The sequence below is a fragment of the Phyllostomus hastatus genome, unplaced genomic scaffold (genome assembly GCF_019186645.2).
Source record: "Phyllostomus hastatus isolate PE091 unplaced genomic scaffold, TTU_PhHast_1.1 phas_contig_86, whole genome shotgun sequence".
Classification (NCBI taxonomy): domain Eukaryota; kingdom Metazoa; phylum Chordata; class Mammalia; order Chiroptera; family Phyllostomidae; genus Phyllostomus; species Phyllostomus hastatus.
Genome location: NW_025333977.1, coordinates 67,650,532 through 67,668,916, shown reverse-complemented (window position 1 = coordinate 67,668,916; position 18,385 = coordinate 67,650,532). Strand labels below are relative to the sequence as shown.

Here is an 18,385-nt window from a genome sequence, read left to right as displayed (position 1 = left end):
TTCCAACCCGGTTAATATAAAGAGCTACACATTCCTATGAAGGCAGGTATTTATTGATTTGATCTACAGAAAAGTATGATTGGCTTTTCCTTTAACTTTGACACATATGGTCTTTAATAAGGTAAGGTCACAAGCAATCTTTACATCTGCTTTCATTTTGTCCTTTTTCTGTAGCTGCCAAGTTTTTTATTTTCCGTTTGTGAAAATCTTGGGGCAGCTTGAATGAAGATCATGGTTTCTCTTAAGCACTGGTGCCTTGACAAGTGTCGAGTTCGCTCTCCTATGGCCACCCACGGACAGTTAACTTTTGGCTTAGATACTTGGTAGTTTTATTTTTGTACCAATCAAGGTATGAACACAGAGTAATTAGTAAAACGTCATTTTCCCCCCTTTGAGAGCAATTTGATATCAATACATTTTCTAAAAATTTTTGGTTCTTTAAAAATATATTTTAACAGAGTATTAAAATGTCTTTGGCTGAATGAAGAATACAAAACTTGAAGCTTTTCTACCTGTCAAAGATTATATTCAGGATTTTAGGCATTCAGTCGTACCTGAGGCTTGGCTTTCCCATCAGAGTGACAGGCTTTCAGCCGATAGAAAATTTAAAGGAATGAGATAGTGGATATGGAGTGGGATATGGAGAACTCAGCAAGGTTTCATGAGAGTGCAGAGAATGATTATCCTTCTAATATTAGGGTTCACGATTACCTCTTTTTAAATTTAACACTAGTAGTGGCAGCTTTGAAGTGTGGAGTGAAATGTATCTCTGATCTTTCATTTTTATTTTTTATCTGAAACTTGTAATTCATCTAAGCCCTCAGAGGGCTGGTATTCTGGAAGCACTTTGCCTCACACGTTGTCTGGAAGCTCTGATACTCGCAGCCCTGTGGCTCTCTGTAGGTGTTCATCCTGCAGCTGGAGGGAGAGAAGCACTGGCGCCTTTACCACCCCACCGTGCCCCTGGCTCGGGACTACAGCGTGGAGGCAGAGGACAGGATCGGGAGGCCGGCCCACGAGTTCACGTTAAAGGTATGGGACTTCCACTGTGGGCACCTCTCCTGAGACAGCTTTAGGTTTGAGGTTTACTGTTCATGTAATGGTGCCCATGGGGGTACATCCTTGGGTTTGGGGGCAGGACAGCTCATTCCAGTCAGCCAGCACATGCAGCTGTCAAAGATTTGGTAACTTGTAAATGTGAGCCAAGGAAGTACTAAGTTTATTTTCCAGATAACTTGTCTCCAAATATAAGCCATGTTCAACAGGAGTGAATTATGAATTCGGTGTCCTCTGACTTCTCTCCAGTAAGGGGGGAAATTTGGTCTTGGGCAGCTATGCCGTGTCTAAGACGGCGGTCAGCGCTGGGCTGTACGTGGCTGAGGCAGAGTACAGCCAGGGACCCCTTACTGTTTTTGTTGGTTAAACTCCAGAATGACCCATTTTCCTCTTGGTTTTGGAGCAGACTGTCTGCGTTCTCTCCTCCCTTCCCCCTGCATATAGTCACCTGAAGAACAGTAGTTATGAAGCCCTTGGGGAGTCCTCCTCAAAGACAGGTGGCTTGATTGTGTCCTGGCTTCATTGACATCTTGCTGCTGAGAAAGTCTGTGAGCAGTTAGCTTGGATGGGATCCTGGCCACCAGTCCCCAGAATGTGAGTTTGTTGAGAAAAAGTCTTAGATAAGAATAGCTCCATAATTAAACTTTATACCTTTTCTTTTTAAAAAATTATATTTTATTGTTTATGCTATTATAGTTGGCTCAAATCATCCCCCTCCATTCAGCCTCCGCTCTACTCCCTCAGGAAAGCCCCACACCACTGTCCAGTCTGTGGGTCATGCGTGTGTTCTTTGGCTGCTCTATTCCCTGTGCTGTACTCTACAGCCCCGCGACTGTTCTGTAACTACCGATTTGTACTTCTTTCTCACTTCGCCTTTCCCACCCATCCCCACTCACCGTCCTCCCATCTGACAGCCATCAAAATGTTCTCTGTCTATGATTCTGTTTTGTTCTGTTTATTTAATTTTTAAAAATATATTTTTTGATTATGCTATTATAGTTGTCCCATTCCCCCTCCTTTATTCCCCTCCACCCTGCACACCCCCTCCCACCCACATTCTCCCCCTTTGGTTCATGTCCATAAGTCATACATGTCAGTTCTTTGGCTTTTACATTTCCTATACTATTCTTACAATAGTAAGAATATTCTTACAATAGTATAGGAAATGTCTCCCCTTGTCTATTTTATGTTTACCATTTATGCTACTTATTCTCTGTATCTTTTCCCCTCCTCTTCTCCTCCCACTCACCTCCTAACAACCCTCCATGTGATCTCCATTTTTGTGATTCTATTCCTGTTCTAGGTGTTTGCTTAGTTTGTTTTTGTTTTTGTTTTAGGTGTGGTTGTTAATAACTGTGAGTTTGTTGTCATTTTATTGTTCATATTTTTTATCTTCTCTTTCTTCTCTTTATAAGTCCCTTTAACATTTCATATAATAAGGGCTTGGTGATGATGAACTCCTTTAACTTGACCTTATCTGGGAAGCACTTTATCTGCCCTCCCATTCTAGGTGAAAGCTTTGCTGTATAGAGTAATCTTGGATGTAGGTCCTTGTCTTTCATGACTTGGAATACTTCTTTCCAGCCCCTTCTTACCTGTAAGGTTTCTCTTGAGAACTCAGTTGACAGTCTTATGGGCACTCCTCCTCCATCATACAGGTTTGCTGACGATGAACTTCTTCAGTTTTTTCTTGTCTGGGAAACTCTTTATCTGTCCTTCAATTCTAAATGATAGCTTTGCTGGGTAATCTTGGAGGTAGGTTCTTGCTTTTCAGCACTTTGAATATTTCTTGCAAATCCCTTCTAGCCTGCAAAGTTTCTTTTGAGAAATCAGCTGACGATCTTATGGGGGCTCCCTTGTAGGTAACTAGCTTCTTTTCTCTTGCTGCTTTTAAGGTTCTCTCTTTATCTTTAATCTTTGGCACTTTAATTATGATGTATCTTGGAGTGGGCTTCCTTGGGTTCATCTTATTTGGGACTCTCTGAGCTTCCTGAACTTGTATGTCTATTTCCTTCACCAAGTTAGAAGCATTTTCTCTCATTATGTTTTCAAAAAGGTTTCCAATTTCTTGCTCTTTCTCTTCTTCTGGCACCCTATGATGCAAATGTTGGTATGCCTGAGACTGTCCCAGAGGCTCCTTACACTATCTCTTCTATTTTTGGGATTTTTCTCTTTTTTTCTTTTTAAATCTTTATTGTATTCTATTTAATCTTTATTGTATTTTTTTCCATTACCATTTAGTCCCTTTATACTCCCCTGCCCCTGGCAATCACCATACTGTTGTCCATGTCCATGAGTCCTTTATCCTTTTTGCTTAATTCCTCTACCTCCTAACCTCCCCCTGAATTCTTTTTTCTTGCTGTTCTGATTGTTTGCTTTTTGTTTCCTTATGTTCCAAATTCCTGATTCAGTTCTTGGCTTCATCCAGTCTACTGTTGATTCCCTGTAAATTGTTCTTTATTTCAGTTAGTGTATCCTTCATTTCTTACTGGATCTTGTTTATGCTATTGAGGTCCTCACTAATTTTATTGAGCATCCTTATAACCAGTGTTTTGAACTCTCAATCTGACAGATTGCTTTTCTTTGTTTTGTTTAGTTTTTTTTTCTGGAGTTTTGTTCTGTTCTTTCATTTAACCATGTTTCTTTGTCTCCTCATTTTGTCAGCCTCTGTGTGTTTGTTTTTATGTATTAGGTAGAGCTACTGCATCTTTCAGGCCTGATAGAGTTGCTTTATGTAGTGGTGTCTTTTAGGGTCCAGTGGTGCAGCCTCCCCTATTACCCAAGCTGGGTACTCAAAGTGTGCCCACCCTGTGGGCTGTACACACCCTCCTATTGTAGTTGAGCCTTGATTGCTTTTGGCATGTCCAAGGTCAGCCACTGCCCATGTTCTGTCCAAGGTCACACAGTGTTAGCTACAAAGTGATCTGCAGAAAGCTGCCTCTTGTTCTGGGGTTGGAGGTGCCCAGGTGAGGCCAAGCTGTGAAGCAAGATAGGCTGCTATTAGTGCTGGGCCTGGGGCAACTTAGCAAGAGGTATGGGGTTTGGTAAAGCCTGATGCTGCCTGTTTGAGAGAATTTAGGAAAATCTGAAACTTGGGCCAAGACAAGCCATTCATACAGAAAACCCACTGGAAACAGCTTGGATTGGCCTGAAAGTTGGGTGGGATGGGATCTCATGGAATTAGCAGAGTGGGGCAAACAGTGTGAACCAGGTTGATGGAGTCTCAGATATGGCACCCGCCTGCTGGCTCTGTGCAGGCAGTGAGGGGACTCAGAAAAGGAACAATGGCCTCTGCCAGCGCTTTCGTCTGGGAGAAAGCTGCTCCCCAGCTCTTACCTGGTGAGGGACAATTCATTTCCTCCCCACGTTTCTGATGACTTTCACTCTTGCCCCAGCACTGGAGCTCATCGGGAGTCCGAGTAAATCTGTATGTAGGCCCCTTAAGAGGAATTGCCTGGGATTTGGAAGTTTCTTTTTCCACAGCCTCAATCCCTGCTGGGTTTTACAGCCAGAAACTATGGCTACTTTCTTCCTGGCACTGGAACCCTGGGCTGGCGAACCAAATGTGGTATGGGGTTGGGACCCCTTGCTCCTGAGACATCCCTTCTGATTTTTATCTGCTGCTCATGGGTGTGGGACCAGCCCATTTTGCATCTCCACCCCTCCTACCAGTCTGGATGTGGTTTCTTCTTTAATTCTGTAGTTGTAGGACTTCCATTTATCTCAGTTTCTGATGGTTCTCAATGAATGATGGTTGTTCTATAGTTGTAATTTTGATGTGGTTGTATGTGTTTACCTACACCACTATCTTGACTGGAAGTCAGCTTACATTTTATATCTTTTTCTACAAAACATAAACTTAATTTCTTTTAATGTCAATAAGACAATAGTTAATTCAAACCATTCCAAAGATTCTACCTTCCTGATATACTTGCATATAGTTATTGTTTTTGTATTTCTGGAATCTTGAAGTTATAATTAATGTCTGATTCTTACTCAATGCCTTGTGGCCCTTTCTTGATTTTAAATCTTTGCCTGCCTAGCACTAACTGGGGGGAACAATCTCCCTTTTTACGATGGGTGCCTATATTGTAGAGACTCAAATAAACACAACAATAAAGGTATCTTTCACTTTTTATGCTCTTGGTCAGCAGTTAGCAGACTATGGCCCATGGATCAAAATATGGCCTGATGCCTATTTTCATAAATAAAGTTTATTAGAACACAGCCACACCCATTCCTTATGTCTAGGACTGCATTCACATTACACTGCAGGGTAGACTAGTTGCTATAGAGACCATGTGGCCCACAAACCACAAATATTTACTATCTGACCTTTTACAGAAAGAGTTTGGCAACCCCAGTCTTGGAGAAGCATGTTTATCTATCTTTGTTGATTATGTTTAGGCCAAGGACTAAGCCCTCCATTGTGTCTGAGGCCAGGGCTGAGTTACCCAGGCAGATAACTGGCTCCTTGCCCTGCTGAAGAAGGCTGGGGCTTCCTGGTGGTCTTCCAGGGTAGGCAGTGCGGAACTCACTCAGAGGAGATGGAGCGCTGTGCATGAATCGCACACCCATCGGGACCACAGTTCAGTGGGAGACACCCTGAGTTTCCTGGGAGGAAGACAGTATCAGGGACTGCGGGGTTGTTCCAGTTGTGTGTCTGCAAACATGAGAGTTTTCAGTCAGTGAATCTTTTCAGTGAAATCTTGTGGAAATGCCCAGTATATGAACTAGAAAAGCTGAGTCACTGTTGGGGGCGGGCCTGGGCTAGTAGAGCCCTTCTCACCCACTCCCTCTCTGCTCCAGAGGCAGAGATCTGTCTACCAGACTCAGGGTCTGCGGCGAACGTCACCCCTGTCCTGGGAACACTGCTCTGTGGCTTGGGAGTCTGACGAATAGGAGTTTGAATTCATCTGCTGTCACTTAGGAGCTATGTGTCTGTGGGCAAGTTACTTATTTAAATATAAGTTTCTTTATTAAAATGGAGACCGTAATATTCACACTGTAAGTTGTAAGGATCGAAAAATATTACTTTGATACTTCCCTTACATATACCCTTGGAAGACATGGGTATATGTCAGTATATTGCTGTTCATCAAATTACCACAGGTTAACACAGGCTCTGAGTTAAATGAACACAAATTTATTTTATAGTTCTGCAGTTCAGGCATCCAGAGGGGATTTCACTTAGCTGAAATCCACCCTTCAGTAGGTCTGCACTCCTGGAGGCCCCAGAGGAGAATTGGTTCCCTTGCCTTTTCCAGCTTCTTGGGGCTGCCTGCGCGCCTCGGCTCATGGCCCTTCCTCCGTCTTCAAGGCCAGCAGCTTGCAGCCTAGTCTTTCTCCTGCTGCCTTCTCTCTGGTTCTCACTTTCAGTACCCTCTTCCCCTTTTAAGGACCCTTGTCATTGTATTGGGCCCACCTAGGTGATCCAGAATAATCCCGTCAGCAACCTTAATTCCATTTGCAGCCTTAGTTTCACATTGTCTGTGTAACCCAAATATTCATAGGCGCGGGGGTTTAGGACATAGGCATCTTTGGGGACCCTGTCACAATGCTCTTGGTTTTCTCTCCTCTCCTCTTCTTGGGAGTCCCTCTGTGTAGGCTTTTCTTCCCACCATCCTCCAGAACCACCCTTCTCGAGGTTACCAGTGAGCTCCATGTTATCAAGGACGGTGGTCAACTCTGAGCCCCCATCTCAGTCTGCCCATTGGCAGCATTTGACACTGGGACACTCCGCCTTCTTCACTGGGTTGCTGGGATGAGCCCTGTCTTGGTTGTTTTCCCCCTCACTGACTGTCCTAGCCTTTCTTCTCTGCCGTTTTGTCCTCAGCCAGTCTTCCCACCTCTGCCAGTCAGGGGGCCAGGGCTCATTTCCAGGACCCCTTTTCTCAGTCCACAGCCACATCCAAGGTTTTAAATACCCTCTACACTGGTGTATCTTAAATGCGTTGTTATATCTCTAGTCCCTGTCTCCAAACTCCAGCTGCCTACACACTGTCTGTCTCCATTAGAAAGGTGAAAGGCATTGCAAGTTTAATATTCTCCATATCAAAATCTCAAGTCCCACCCTGTCCCTAGCCTCCTCCTTTCTATAAATGTGTTACCGGTTTTCTACTTGTTTAAGACAAAGTCCCTGGACATGGATTTATACAAAGCCTCCAATCTGGCCCTGACTGGTGTGGCTCAGTGGGTTGGGCATTGTCCAGCATAGCGAAGGGTCGCTGGTTTGATTCCTGGTTAGGGCACATGCCTGGGTCTCGGGTTCAGTCCCTGGTCGGGGTGTGTATGAGAGGCAGTTAATTGATGTTTCTTTCTCACATCAATGTTTCTCTCCCTCTCTCTCCCTCCCCCTCTCTCTAAATATATGTAAATAAAGTCTTTTTATAAAAAACCTCCTATGTGGTGTCCCCTTTGCAGGCTTTTCTGACATAATGATCCTTTTGAGATTCAAGGCCCCTTTTGCCCAGACATCCTGTGACTATGTGTTAAACCCACAGTAAAAGCCAAATCCTTAAAACAGCCCAGAAGCCCCTAACATTCGGGCCCTTTGCTGCCTTCCCATGTCGCTTGCCATCATTTCTACCTTCACTCACTACCCTTGAGCCACACTGGCCTGTACCACACGCTCCCCAAATGTGCCCAGGTACTTTCCAGCCTCAGGACCTTTGCACTTGCTCCCTACCTCCCTTGGAATCCTTTCTCCCCAGCAGTCACATTTCTGGCTCCCTCATTTCCTAAAGTCTACTGAAATGTCCTGCTAGCATAGCAAGTTTTCACTGATCATTCTGGATAAGAGAGCACCTCTTACCCCAAGCACCCCCACTTCCCACCTCCATCAGCTTATTTCCCTCCTTCCTGTGCTTATTTTGTTTGCATTGCATTTACCACCACTTGACATTATTTATTTGCTACTTTTCTTTTTAATCTTTCTTGTTCCACTAGCATGCCTTTGTAGTGTTTCTGATCTCTTCTCCTTTCTCAAATGTTTGTCTTTTGTTCTGGAACGTACTACATGAGGGCAGGTCTTGGTTGTGTTCAGTGCTCTACCCCCAGTGCCTAACAAGGGGCCCGGCATGGAGGGAGGGGCGGTGTTCATCAGATGTGTGTGGGCTGAAGAAGTGAGTGAGTTAATGAAGAATATATGTGAGGGCCTCATTCAGAGGGCTGGCACTGAAGCACCCAGCAGAGGAGCTCTGACTGTGAGGAAAGCATTTATGTACTTGAACTACTGGTTTCTCTGTCAGTTTGGTTCATGGCAAGTAAGCCATCAAGGTAGCACTTTGAATATAAATAATTGTATATTATTTCTTGTTCTAAGGCAAATCTTAACATTAAAAAAGTTTTTAAAAAAGATTTTATTTATTTTTAGAGACAGGGGAAGGGAAGGAGAAAGAGAGTGAGAGAAAGATCAATGTGTGGCTGCCTTTCACTCACCCCCTACTGGGGATCTGGCCTGCAACCCAGGCATGTGCCCTGACTGGGAATCAAACCAGAGACCCTTTGATTCTCAGGCCTACACTCAATCCATTGAGCTACACAACCAGGGCAAAAAGAAGAGTTTTTTAAATCTGATATTTCTTGAGCTCCCCCTGAGCCAGACTGCCCCCTGTGGTTGCAGGGGGTAGCGAAGTGGCCCTCAGGAGCCCCTCTGCTGTCCTCTGCCAGCTGCTCCATAGACTGTGCCCTGGGTGGGATTAGTGGGGAAGTAGCTCAGGGCAGGAGTGATCTGGGGAAGATGTTTCTGTCCACTGGCTTGGGAGAGAACCAGAACAGGGTGGAGGAGGCTCACCTGCCTGAGAAAGTGCTTGATCTTTAGTTTCGTATGGTTTTCGGGTTCAGGTGAAGGGCTGTGTGGTTTTTTGTCCTTTCATTCAAACATTCCTCGAATCTCTCAGTTGTGCTAGATGGTGCAGTAGTTTAGGTTCTGGGAACTTATGATGGATATAGACTCACAAACTGTGACTGGTGGGTAAAGTACTGTACAACCCCAATAGTACAACCCCACTGGCACCATCGTCCCAAGGGCTTTGGCTACGGTGTCTCCTTTGTCCTCCTCAAGGTAATCCTGTGAGATGTGGGGCTGTTGCCTCCATTTTACAGATAAAAACACTGAGGCTTTGGGAGGTAAAGTATTTGCCAGGGTCACCAGTAAGTGGCTGAGTCTGTGTGACCCTAAATCTCCTGCTCTTCCCTGCACCAGTGAAGGGTGGAGAGAGAGTAGGCATGCTTCTCAGCCTTGAGGGTCACCTCCCCGATGCCTGGGTCTGGGCGGGGTAGTTTCAGGTGGACCTGGTCCTCATTTGGGAACAAAGTGACTTCAGAGCCCAACAGCCTTTCCAGGCCGGGGTTCACAGGGAAAGTCTCCCCGACACAGCGAAGCTGTACCAGCAGGGCCCCTTGAACGACTACGTAGAGGTTTCTAGAAGGGAGAATTAAAATGCAAAACCTGTATTTGCCACCACAAAACATAGGGGACTGAGAAGATATCTTATTAACTCTTTCCTCCTTTCTTTTTCTTTCGTTAGCCTGGTGATTTGTTATACTTTCCCAGAGGGACCATTCATCAGGCGGACACCCCTCCGGGGCTGGCCCACTCGACTCACGTGACCATCAGCACCTACCAGAACAAGTAAGCAGGTCTCCCGGCCCAGCGCTGGGGCAGCTCCACGCTCTGGCTCTAGCAGCCACTTCCAGGAGGGGCGTGAGGGAGTGGGCTGCTGCCCTCCCACTCATCCGAGCCCCGGGGGTTTCAGGCTCCTTTGCTGACTTCATATTCCCTCAGTGTCCTATCCGTGTTATTGGCCGGCCTGGGCTTTCTCCTGGGGCTGTCAGGAACCTGACTCTGTACAACGCTGGGGGTTTTCCAAATTAGGGTCCCCTAGTTTGGGAAGGGGAAGCCACAGCTGCAGGTATGGCTGCCTGTTAGTGACATCAGGCTGGGCTTATGGTATGTATGTGTCTGTTTCTTTTTTTTTTAATTATTTTTACTGTGATGAAATATATACAGGGGTGGGCAAAAATAGGTTTGGCCCTGGCAGGGTGGCTTAGTTGGTTGGAGCATCATCCCTTACACCAAAAGGCTGCAGGTTTGATCCTTGGTCAGGGCACATTCCTGGGTTGCGGGTTCAGTTCCTGGTTGGAGCTCGTACAGAAGGCAGCTGATTGATGTTTCTCTCACATATCAATGTTTCTTTTCTCTCTCTCTTCTCCCACCATCTCCCCATCTCCACTCTCCCCCTCCTTCTCTTTCTCGCTCTCTAAAATCAATAAACCTATCCTCAGGTGAGGATAAAAAAATCATTCTTTTAAAAAAGAAGTAGGTTTGCAGTTGTGAGTACACTATTGTAATAATCATAAAGCTATTGTAATCATCGCAACCAGCGTGTCTTTTTCCATATGAACACTGTAAACCTACTTTTGCCCCACCCTGTATGGCATAGAATGTGCCATCTTAACTATTTTTAAGTGTGTAGTTCAGTGACATCAATTGCATTCACACTGTTTTGCAACCACCACCACTGTCTGGTTCTAAAACATTTTCATCACCCCAAACAGAGACTCTGTAACTATTGAAACCTCTAGGTCTCTGATAAGGTGTCCACTTTTTTTTTTTTTAAAGATTTTATTTATTTATTTTTAGAGAGGGAAGGGAGGGAGAGAGAGAGAGAGAGAGAGAGAGAAACATCAATGTGCAGTTGCTGGGGGTTATGGCCTGCAACCCAGGCATGTACCCTGGCTGGGAATCGAACCTGGGACACTTTGGTTTCCAGCCCGCACTCAATCCACTGAGCTACGCCAGCCAGGGTGAGGTGTCCACTTTTTACAGTTCATGAAGCTAAAACAGGAAAGGTAATCTGGAACAGTCAGACCTAAAACCACATGTGCCGAAAGCAGTTCCAGTTACAACTGTGTCCATTTTGACAGGTGCCTTGTCATAGGACAGGACCAGGGTGGGAGCGTCTTGTGAATGATTTCCTAACACAGCAGCCTTGCGAGTTCACATCTCATGAGGAACACCAATGATCAGTTTACTCAGCATGTGGGCATCAGGCGCTGTGCTAGTTTTTTCTGGGAGTGCAGGCATTGCAATGAAAAGGCTTTGAGAGAACTTATACCCCGGAGGTGGTGGTAGGAGGGAGATAGGCATGCAAATAATTACCAGGCTGTGGTAAGTTCCATCACAGGTTTGTAGAGGTGACTTGGGGTCAGCACTAAGGGGTCGGCACTAGAGGAAGGCACTAAGCAAAGCAGGGGCTTCAGGGAAGGCTTCAGAAATGACGTGACTCCCAAGCTGAGTGAGACTTACGGGATGAATCAGAAGGTGGGTCAGAAGGTCAGAGTGGGAGAGGACAGCCCAGCCCAGGGGACAGCAAGTCTCCTACCTTCCATGCTGCAACTTGCAGAACAAGTTTGTAAGCATACTTGTGCTTCCTCATCTGGCTCTGCAGTGTGAAATTAACCCTGGTGTTTAAGAGACTGGAGGAACTTGCTGGAGCCCAGCCTGAGGTTGGGGCTGCTTTTGCCCACACATAAGTAGGGGCCAAAGTGCGTGTCAGGCTTCCCTTACAAAAAACACCCTTGTCATTGTGTTTCGGTTCCTTGCATAGTGAGCAATGGAAAGTCACCAAGACCACCTCAAAAAGAGCAGGGACAATTGGGGGAGTGGGTTGTAGCAACTGGAGCAGGGCAGGTGCCACAGGGAGACTGAAACCAGAAGTCCATTCAGAATCCGAAGCAGCTCTGGGGCTCGGCCGCGGGGCAGTTGGGCCCACGAACACGCACACATCTTCTCGCGTCCTGCCATGGATGGTACTCAGCCACGTCCCCTTTCCCAGATTCTCTTATCTTTTCCTTATTGCCACCAACTATTTCCTAGTAATTGGGTTTCTCTCCCGTGTTTTCTTTTCATTTTTTTTTAAGATTTTGTTTATTTTTAGAGAGGGGGAAGGGAGGGAGAAGGTGAGAGAGACCTTGATCTGAGAAAGGAATATTGATGGTTGCTTCTTGTATGCACCCTGACTGGGGACATAACCTGCAGCATCCTAGGCCTGTGTCCTGACTGGGGATTGAACTGGCGACCTTTCACCTTGCAGGGCGATGCCCAGCCAACTGAGTCACACCAGCCTGGGCTCTCCCCTTTTCTTCCTTACTCAGCTTCTGTTTACTTACAACACTGGCTCATCATAAGCCATCATCACTTCTCCACCTCCCTCTACCTCACTGAACTCATTAGCTTTTGCTTCTGTAGGTGCCTGACTCACTGTTTCCCAATCCCAAGAATGAAGTCTGGGTAGCTTGCCCCTGGGTCCCACCCACCTGTTTTTCCCGTCAGCGAGGGCTGGGGAAGAGCTAAGTGATGGCACCCTGACTAGTGTCCTGGCTGGACTGTGGTTTGTGTCAGTGGTGCTGGAGCTGGAATGGGAAAAATGTAGCTCGAGGACCACTGCCCCCTGGAGATGTCCCTGTGCCGTGGTCCTGGTCCTCCTTATGGCCTCTTCCTAATACTGCTTTAGGGTAGTGTGTTGGAACAATTGGGGCCTGCTGTGTGGGACAGCAGCAGGGGATCTGGCTGTTCTACCAAAGTGAACCCCGGCCTAAGAGGTGTTATTCCCAATTTCGGAAAGGCCCAGGGTCCATGCTGATTCTCAGGAAAGCACGGAGCTCTGTTTCGCTGCAATTAGATTCCTCTGGGAGCCACTTCCGTGTGGCTCCCACCTGTGCCCTGCAGAGGTGGAGCTTATTTTGTGCTGCTGAAAGCTCCAAATGTGTCCTCCAGGTCGAAGTTCAATCAAAATGTGAGATTGCAAAGTGGTGAGGCCACCAGGTATCAGTGGATGTCTTGGGGAAAGTGCTCTCATATGGCTTTTGTCCTCCGCCATTTGTCTGGGAAGGAAGTATACATGCTAATTTTGCTTGCTGAGTGAGAAGCAAAAGTCATACTGCGAATTTCCATTTTGGATATAGCTAGTAATTTGAAACCTGCTGGTGACACAGAGGAAAATTTTAAACAGCTAAGAAATGTTTAAAGAGAGCACCCCCCAGAGTGTGTCTCTCGTGGGCACACTTTCGGGAGCCAGCCAGTTCTAAATGCTCCCGAGAAAGCAAAGGTAATTGAGCACTGAGTCGCCTCCCTAGGTGCTATTTTTGGCCACTGGCTTCTATTTTCTACCCCAGTAAAGCCATTGCTGGAGTTTAGCAAGTTGCCAGATCAATTCTTTTGAGATTGATGTCGATGGGTATTTTGCAGAGGAAGAGTGCCGCTCTTTTTTAAGGGACAAAGGAAATTGTAATGTGTAACTGCAGATAATTACAGTCAAGGGATCTTGCTGTTGCCCTAAATGTGTAACTTTTGGAGTTTTTGCACATAAAATTTATTTTTTGGTCCTATAATGATGGAGTGCTAAAATTTCCTACAAAGCTCTCCTCAGACACTTGGTTACAGTTAAAAACGTTAAAAAAAATTGGTCCTTTAAACTTTCTACTTTATGACAGTGCATATTTAATTCCCTGCTATCTTTTTTTTTTTTAAAGATTTTATTTATTTTTAGAGAGGGAAGGGAAGGAGAAAGAGAAACATCAATGTGCGGTTGCTGGGGGCCATGGCCTGCAACCCAGGCATGTACCCTGCCTGGGAATTGAACCTGCGACACTTAGGTTCGCAGCCTGCACTTAATCCACTGAGCTATGCCAGCCAGGGCCAATTCCTTGCTATCTTTAGGAGAAATCATGAGTAAAGCCTAGCTTCCCACCTTTAACCTTCCACGGGGGTGGGAGAGCGTGGGGAGGGAGAGGAACAGTGTGGCTGAAGCCTGGTGTCTCTGTGCTGAGGGACGTCGAACTCAGTGAGCTCAGTGCCTGGGCAGGGGAACTGGAATGCAGTGGAGGCTTCCATAGTGTTTGGCTTCACTCGTAATCAGTGTGTTCTGTATGTTTTGTGTGTGTTCACTGTTTTTTTTTTTTTTGTTGCTGCTGTTACAGTTCATGGGGAGATTTCCTTTTGGACACCATTTCAGGGCTTGTGTTTGACGCTGCAAAGGAAGACCTGGCATTCCGGGCTGGCATCCCCCGGCAGCTCCTCCTGGTAAGGGGTCAAGGCAGGTGTGGAAGGAGTGGGGTTCGCAGCCCGGCCCGCTGAGGCTGTAGCCGACACCCTAGGGACCGCAGGGTCCTTCCTCTCGCATGAGCCATCATCTCGTGTGGACCTGCAGGGCCGGAGGGTGTGCAGACTGAATGGGGTGCTGCACAGCACATGACCCCAAGAGTGCGTGGGGCTGTGCACGTGGCTGTCTGCCTGTGCTTTGTGGCGGCGTGCCAGGCACTGTGGAAAATGTTGGCTGAGCAAATGGTGCACAGACAATGCGGCTGGGAGGACTGTCCCACGAGATTACTAGTTAGGAGAGGCCCACCAGAGAGCCTGGTCTCGGTGTTCCCCCAGCTGCTGGTTTCGCATCGGAAGCAGCAGCACTGTTTGGCTAGATTTGAGAAAATGAGTGAATTAGTGCTGAATTGGGCAAAGGTTGCCTTCCTTGTCTGAAGCAGTCACCTTGGATAGGGACTTGCTTTCCAAAATGCAAGTGTTGGGATTGTACATTTCCAGGGATCTCTTTCTGGGCAAAATCCTGAAAATTGATTTTTTACCCCCAAATAACAGGTAGTTTAAGATGAACAGTGGTCACAAGGAAATAATTGTTCCTAGGGTTCTAGTTTCCCTCCCTCATCCAACCCAGGGGATGCTTGAGACCGGGACCCCTGCGGTGAGTGCTGCTGGGGTCTGGGCCAGGACTCACTCCCTGCCGTGTCTTCAGCAGGTGGGAACCACAACTGCTGCTGTAAGAAGACTGAGTGGCTTTCTGAGGACGCTTGCAGACCGTCTGGAAGGCACCAACAAGCTGCTGTCATCAGACATGAAGAAGGATTTTGTTATGAACAGACTCCCACCATACTATGTGGGAGACGGAGCAGAACTTGCAACTCCAGGTGCCGCTTGCTGTTTCCTTCTCGGTGGTTTGGGGCTCGTGGGGGATATTTGGAGGCTTTCCTTGGTGGGCCCTCTGTGAGCAGATGGAAGGTCGAAGCGTGTAGAGTTAACACGGAGCTAGATCTGCGTCGCAGGTGTTGTGGTTGGACAGCGCGTGCTGCCCACACACGGCGGCATCCTGCACCCCACCTGTCATTTGAAAAGACGAAGCATCCCAGCGTGATGGGGAATGCGAGTTCTGTAATTCTGGGTGAGAAATATGTGTGTTTATAGTCTTCTGGTGTTCATCATCTTCAGGATGTTTTAAGAACTTGAACATGGAGATAATCTTTTTGGAATGAACTCAGGAATGGGTAAAATGTTGCTATCAACAGGTAAAATATGAGAATGCCCAAGGTTATCACTGACCTTTCCCAGGTCCCAGGTGACTATTTTGTGACAGGTATAGGCTGTAAATGACATAACGCTCCTGGGTGGATGGTGATTTCGCTGTCCTGTAGCAAAGGCCAGCAGCACCCACGCCTGCAGTCGGACAGAGTTGGGTTACTGACGGTTGCAGTGTAGAAGACCACACACGCTGCTGGGCACTGTGGGGCATCGCTGTGAAAAGGGGTTGGAAAGGACTTCCAGGATCTGGGCTTGACTTGGGTGACTTTTGGGAGGCTCTGAAGCAGGGCTTTGCTCTGGGCTGGATGCTGTCAGGAAGTAGGGGATTCTGTGACTGGGTCTCTTGTCCATCTTACCGAGTAGCAGGAGGAATGAAAGGAGGCCGAAGTTACAAGTGGGAAAGCAGCAGCTGGCACTCAGACTGGGCAGAAGCGGGGCTGTTTGGACATGTTTGCAGTTCGGAGGGTATTTTGCCTGAGTTATGACGCGATTAAGGAGTGGGCTTCTTTTGTCTCAACCTCTCAGTCACCTAGTGGCCCCGTTGGTTAGCACTGGTCTCCATGGAGCCGTCTCGTGTCCTGCAGAGCACGCAGGGACAGCGGCGAGGCCAGGCCCGTTTCAGGCTGCCTTTCTCTTTCCCAGTCGGGTTGAGTTGAGGGCATTACTTTTACTAACTTCTGTAAAAGCCTTATTTATCAGCAGTTGAGAACCACTAGAATAAACAACCTATAAGGTCCTTTCTAACATTGATTCTATTTACATTTTTATTATATCTTTGGGGGAAGTTTTCCTTGTCTTAGCTATTATAGTCAATAAAGCTACGATCCCTTAAGACTCTTTTCCCAACCAGATGACCCTTTAAGGCTAGTCTGTCTGTAGTGGCTGCTGTTTCACTAAGTTAAATTCAATTCAGAAAAGTACTTTTTTTTCCCTGTGAATGTTACTAGGTGGCTTTTATGTGACACTGTGCTTGACTTACACAGACTGATTAATTTGCCATGGTCATGCAACTAGTAATTGGTGGGGTGGTACCATCTGAACTCAAGTATTCCTTCTCTAGTGCACGTGCAGAGTAAGGAGCAATAGGATTGAAACTGGGACCGGGGACGGCTGTGTTCGGTGCAGCAGGGCAGGGGCTGTCTCTTGTGACAACTACTGGGCTTCCGTGGTATTAAGGCTCTCTCTCTCTTTTTTTTTTTTTTAAACTCCTTACCGGAGGAGAGTTCTTCATTACTTTTAGAAAGAAGAATGGCGGGGGGAGGGGAGAGAGAGACACACTTGACACCCGTATTGATTGGTTGCCTTCTCGTATGCACAGCTATTGGGGATCAAACCTGCAACCTGTTTGTCTACAGGATGGTGCTCCAACAGACCCACGCCAGCTAGGGCCGTTTATGTCTGTTTAATGCACTTACCGACTCCTGTCATGATCTTACTGAGTGTCTCTCTTCACTGAGAATGGGCTCGGCTGTACAAGGGGTAAACTGTAATGTCACTAAAAATGTCAGGGTAAGCAAATACCTGAGTTGGAGAGGGCACACCATGTTTGGGTTCACTGCCAGTCGTTAGTGAATGTGTTCCTGAAGTAGTTTCACCTGCAAACAAGTTAGATCCTGCTGGTTTCCACTTCTGTAAACTGGCTTCTGTCTCTGGATTTTCTAGGTGGACAGCTGCCCAGGTTGGACAGCGTAGTGAAGCTGCAATTTAAGGACCACACTGTCCTCACAGTGAAGCCAGAGCAGGATGAATCTGTGAGTATCGGAGGGGAAAAGGTTTCCTCCCTTCTCGGGGCACTTCCATCTCAGGTTACCAGACTAACAGATGGCCCCTGGCCTTCTCTCCCGGGATTCCATCTGTTCTCACACCCCAGAGCCATTACTTCAGAGCAGACAATGCCCAACCCTCACTGTTGCCGATTTTCTTGCCCACTGGGTGTTTTGAGGGCTCGCCCTCGCCTCCCACAGAACCCTTTTTCACCCCTTCCTGCAGTGATTAACGTCTGGTCTGTGCCTCCCAACCAGGTTTCAGGCCAGACCCCAATCATGCATCTCCCTGGCTCAGTCCCTCTCCCGTCCTCTACACTGTGCAGATCTGTCTCTACGTATGGTTTTGTTGATGTCTCTTCTTAAAAAAAATCTCTATCCTGTAGAAAGATATTCTACTTTCCCTATCCTGGCCCAGTAGTTTCCCAAACTGGCTGATCGTAGAATCAGCTGGAAAACTTGTATTATGGATTATGAATTCCTGGGCTTTATCTGGTTTGGGTTAGAGCCTTTGCCTTTGTTGTTACATCTCCCTATACAATCCTGAGGACCTTTGGAACTACCCCATGCCCCGTGGCTGCACCCTGTTCCTCCTCATCAGCTTTCTTGGGAGGGTTCTCCCTGAATCATTGGGGGAGTGAGAGGGGCACCTAGCTGTCTCTGAAACCAGCCACCAAGGCGGGACCTGCAGAGGGCTGGTTTCTAATATATACAAAATCTCAAAAGTACATGCCTTCATTTAAAGAAAAATCCCAGTTACTCCAGTAACCAGTCGGATTGGGGATACTTTCTATCAAGTCAGGGTGTGTGACTCTCGTGTAAGAGGCAGCCAGGGAGGACAACACTCTGGGGGAGAAACTGCGCTGTGTAGAGTGGAGAAGGGAGGGCAGCGGAGGCCGTTGGGGAGACTACTGTGAGTGGAGATCATACAGCTGGCATTTCTCGAGACATGCTGTCTTTTGCCATGTATAACGTGCACTTTTTTGCCCAGATTTTTTAGGGAAAATAAAGGATGTGCATCATGCATGGGTACAATGATTACATACCATGGGTCTAATAATGGGCATGATATTCCTGTGTAGGATGCACACAAAAATGTGGGTGCATATTAGACACAGCAGCATACAGTCACACATACTGCATGGCATTCATATGGTTTCAATTTATATATGATGTCAAACCTTGATGCAAAAAA

The 18,385-nt window shown here is 46.8% G+C and overlaps 1 protein-coding gene across 6 annotated transcripts in view; it reads left to right on the top strand.

Annotated features, from left to right (window-relative positions):
* The window catches only part of RIOX2 (ribosomal oxygenase 2), a 30,331-nt gene that overhangs the window by 10,551 nt on the left and 1,395 nt on the right, over nucleotides 1-18,385 (top strand). For 5 of the 6 annotated variants that reach the window (XM_045850875.1, XM_045850871.1, XM_045850873.1 and 2 more), the window contains 5 exons: nucleotides 904-1,032; nucleotides 9,588-9,691; nucleotides 14,041-14,143; nucleotides 14,868-15,039; nucleotides 17,090-17,178. In XM_045850875.1, the coding sequence (XP_045706831.1) occupies nucleotides 904-1,032; nucleotides 9,588-9,691; nucleotides 14,041-14,143; nucleotides 14,868-15,039; nucleotides 17,090-17,178 (597 nt within the window). The remainder of the gene's footprint in view (nucleotides 1-903; nucleotides 1,033-9,587; nucleotides 9,692-14,040; nucleotides 14,144-14,867; nucleotides 15,040-17,089; nucleotides 17,179-18,385) is intronic. The other variant, XM_045850872.1, reaches the window with a different exon arrangement.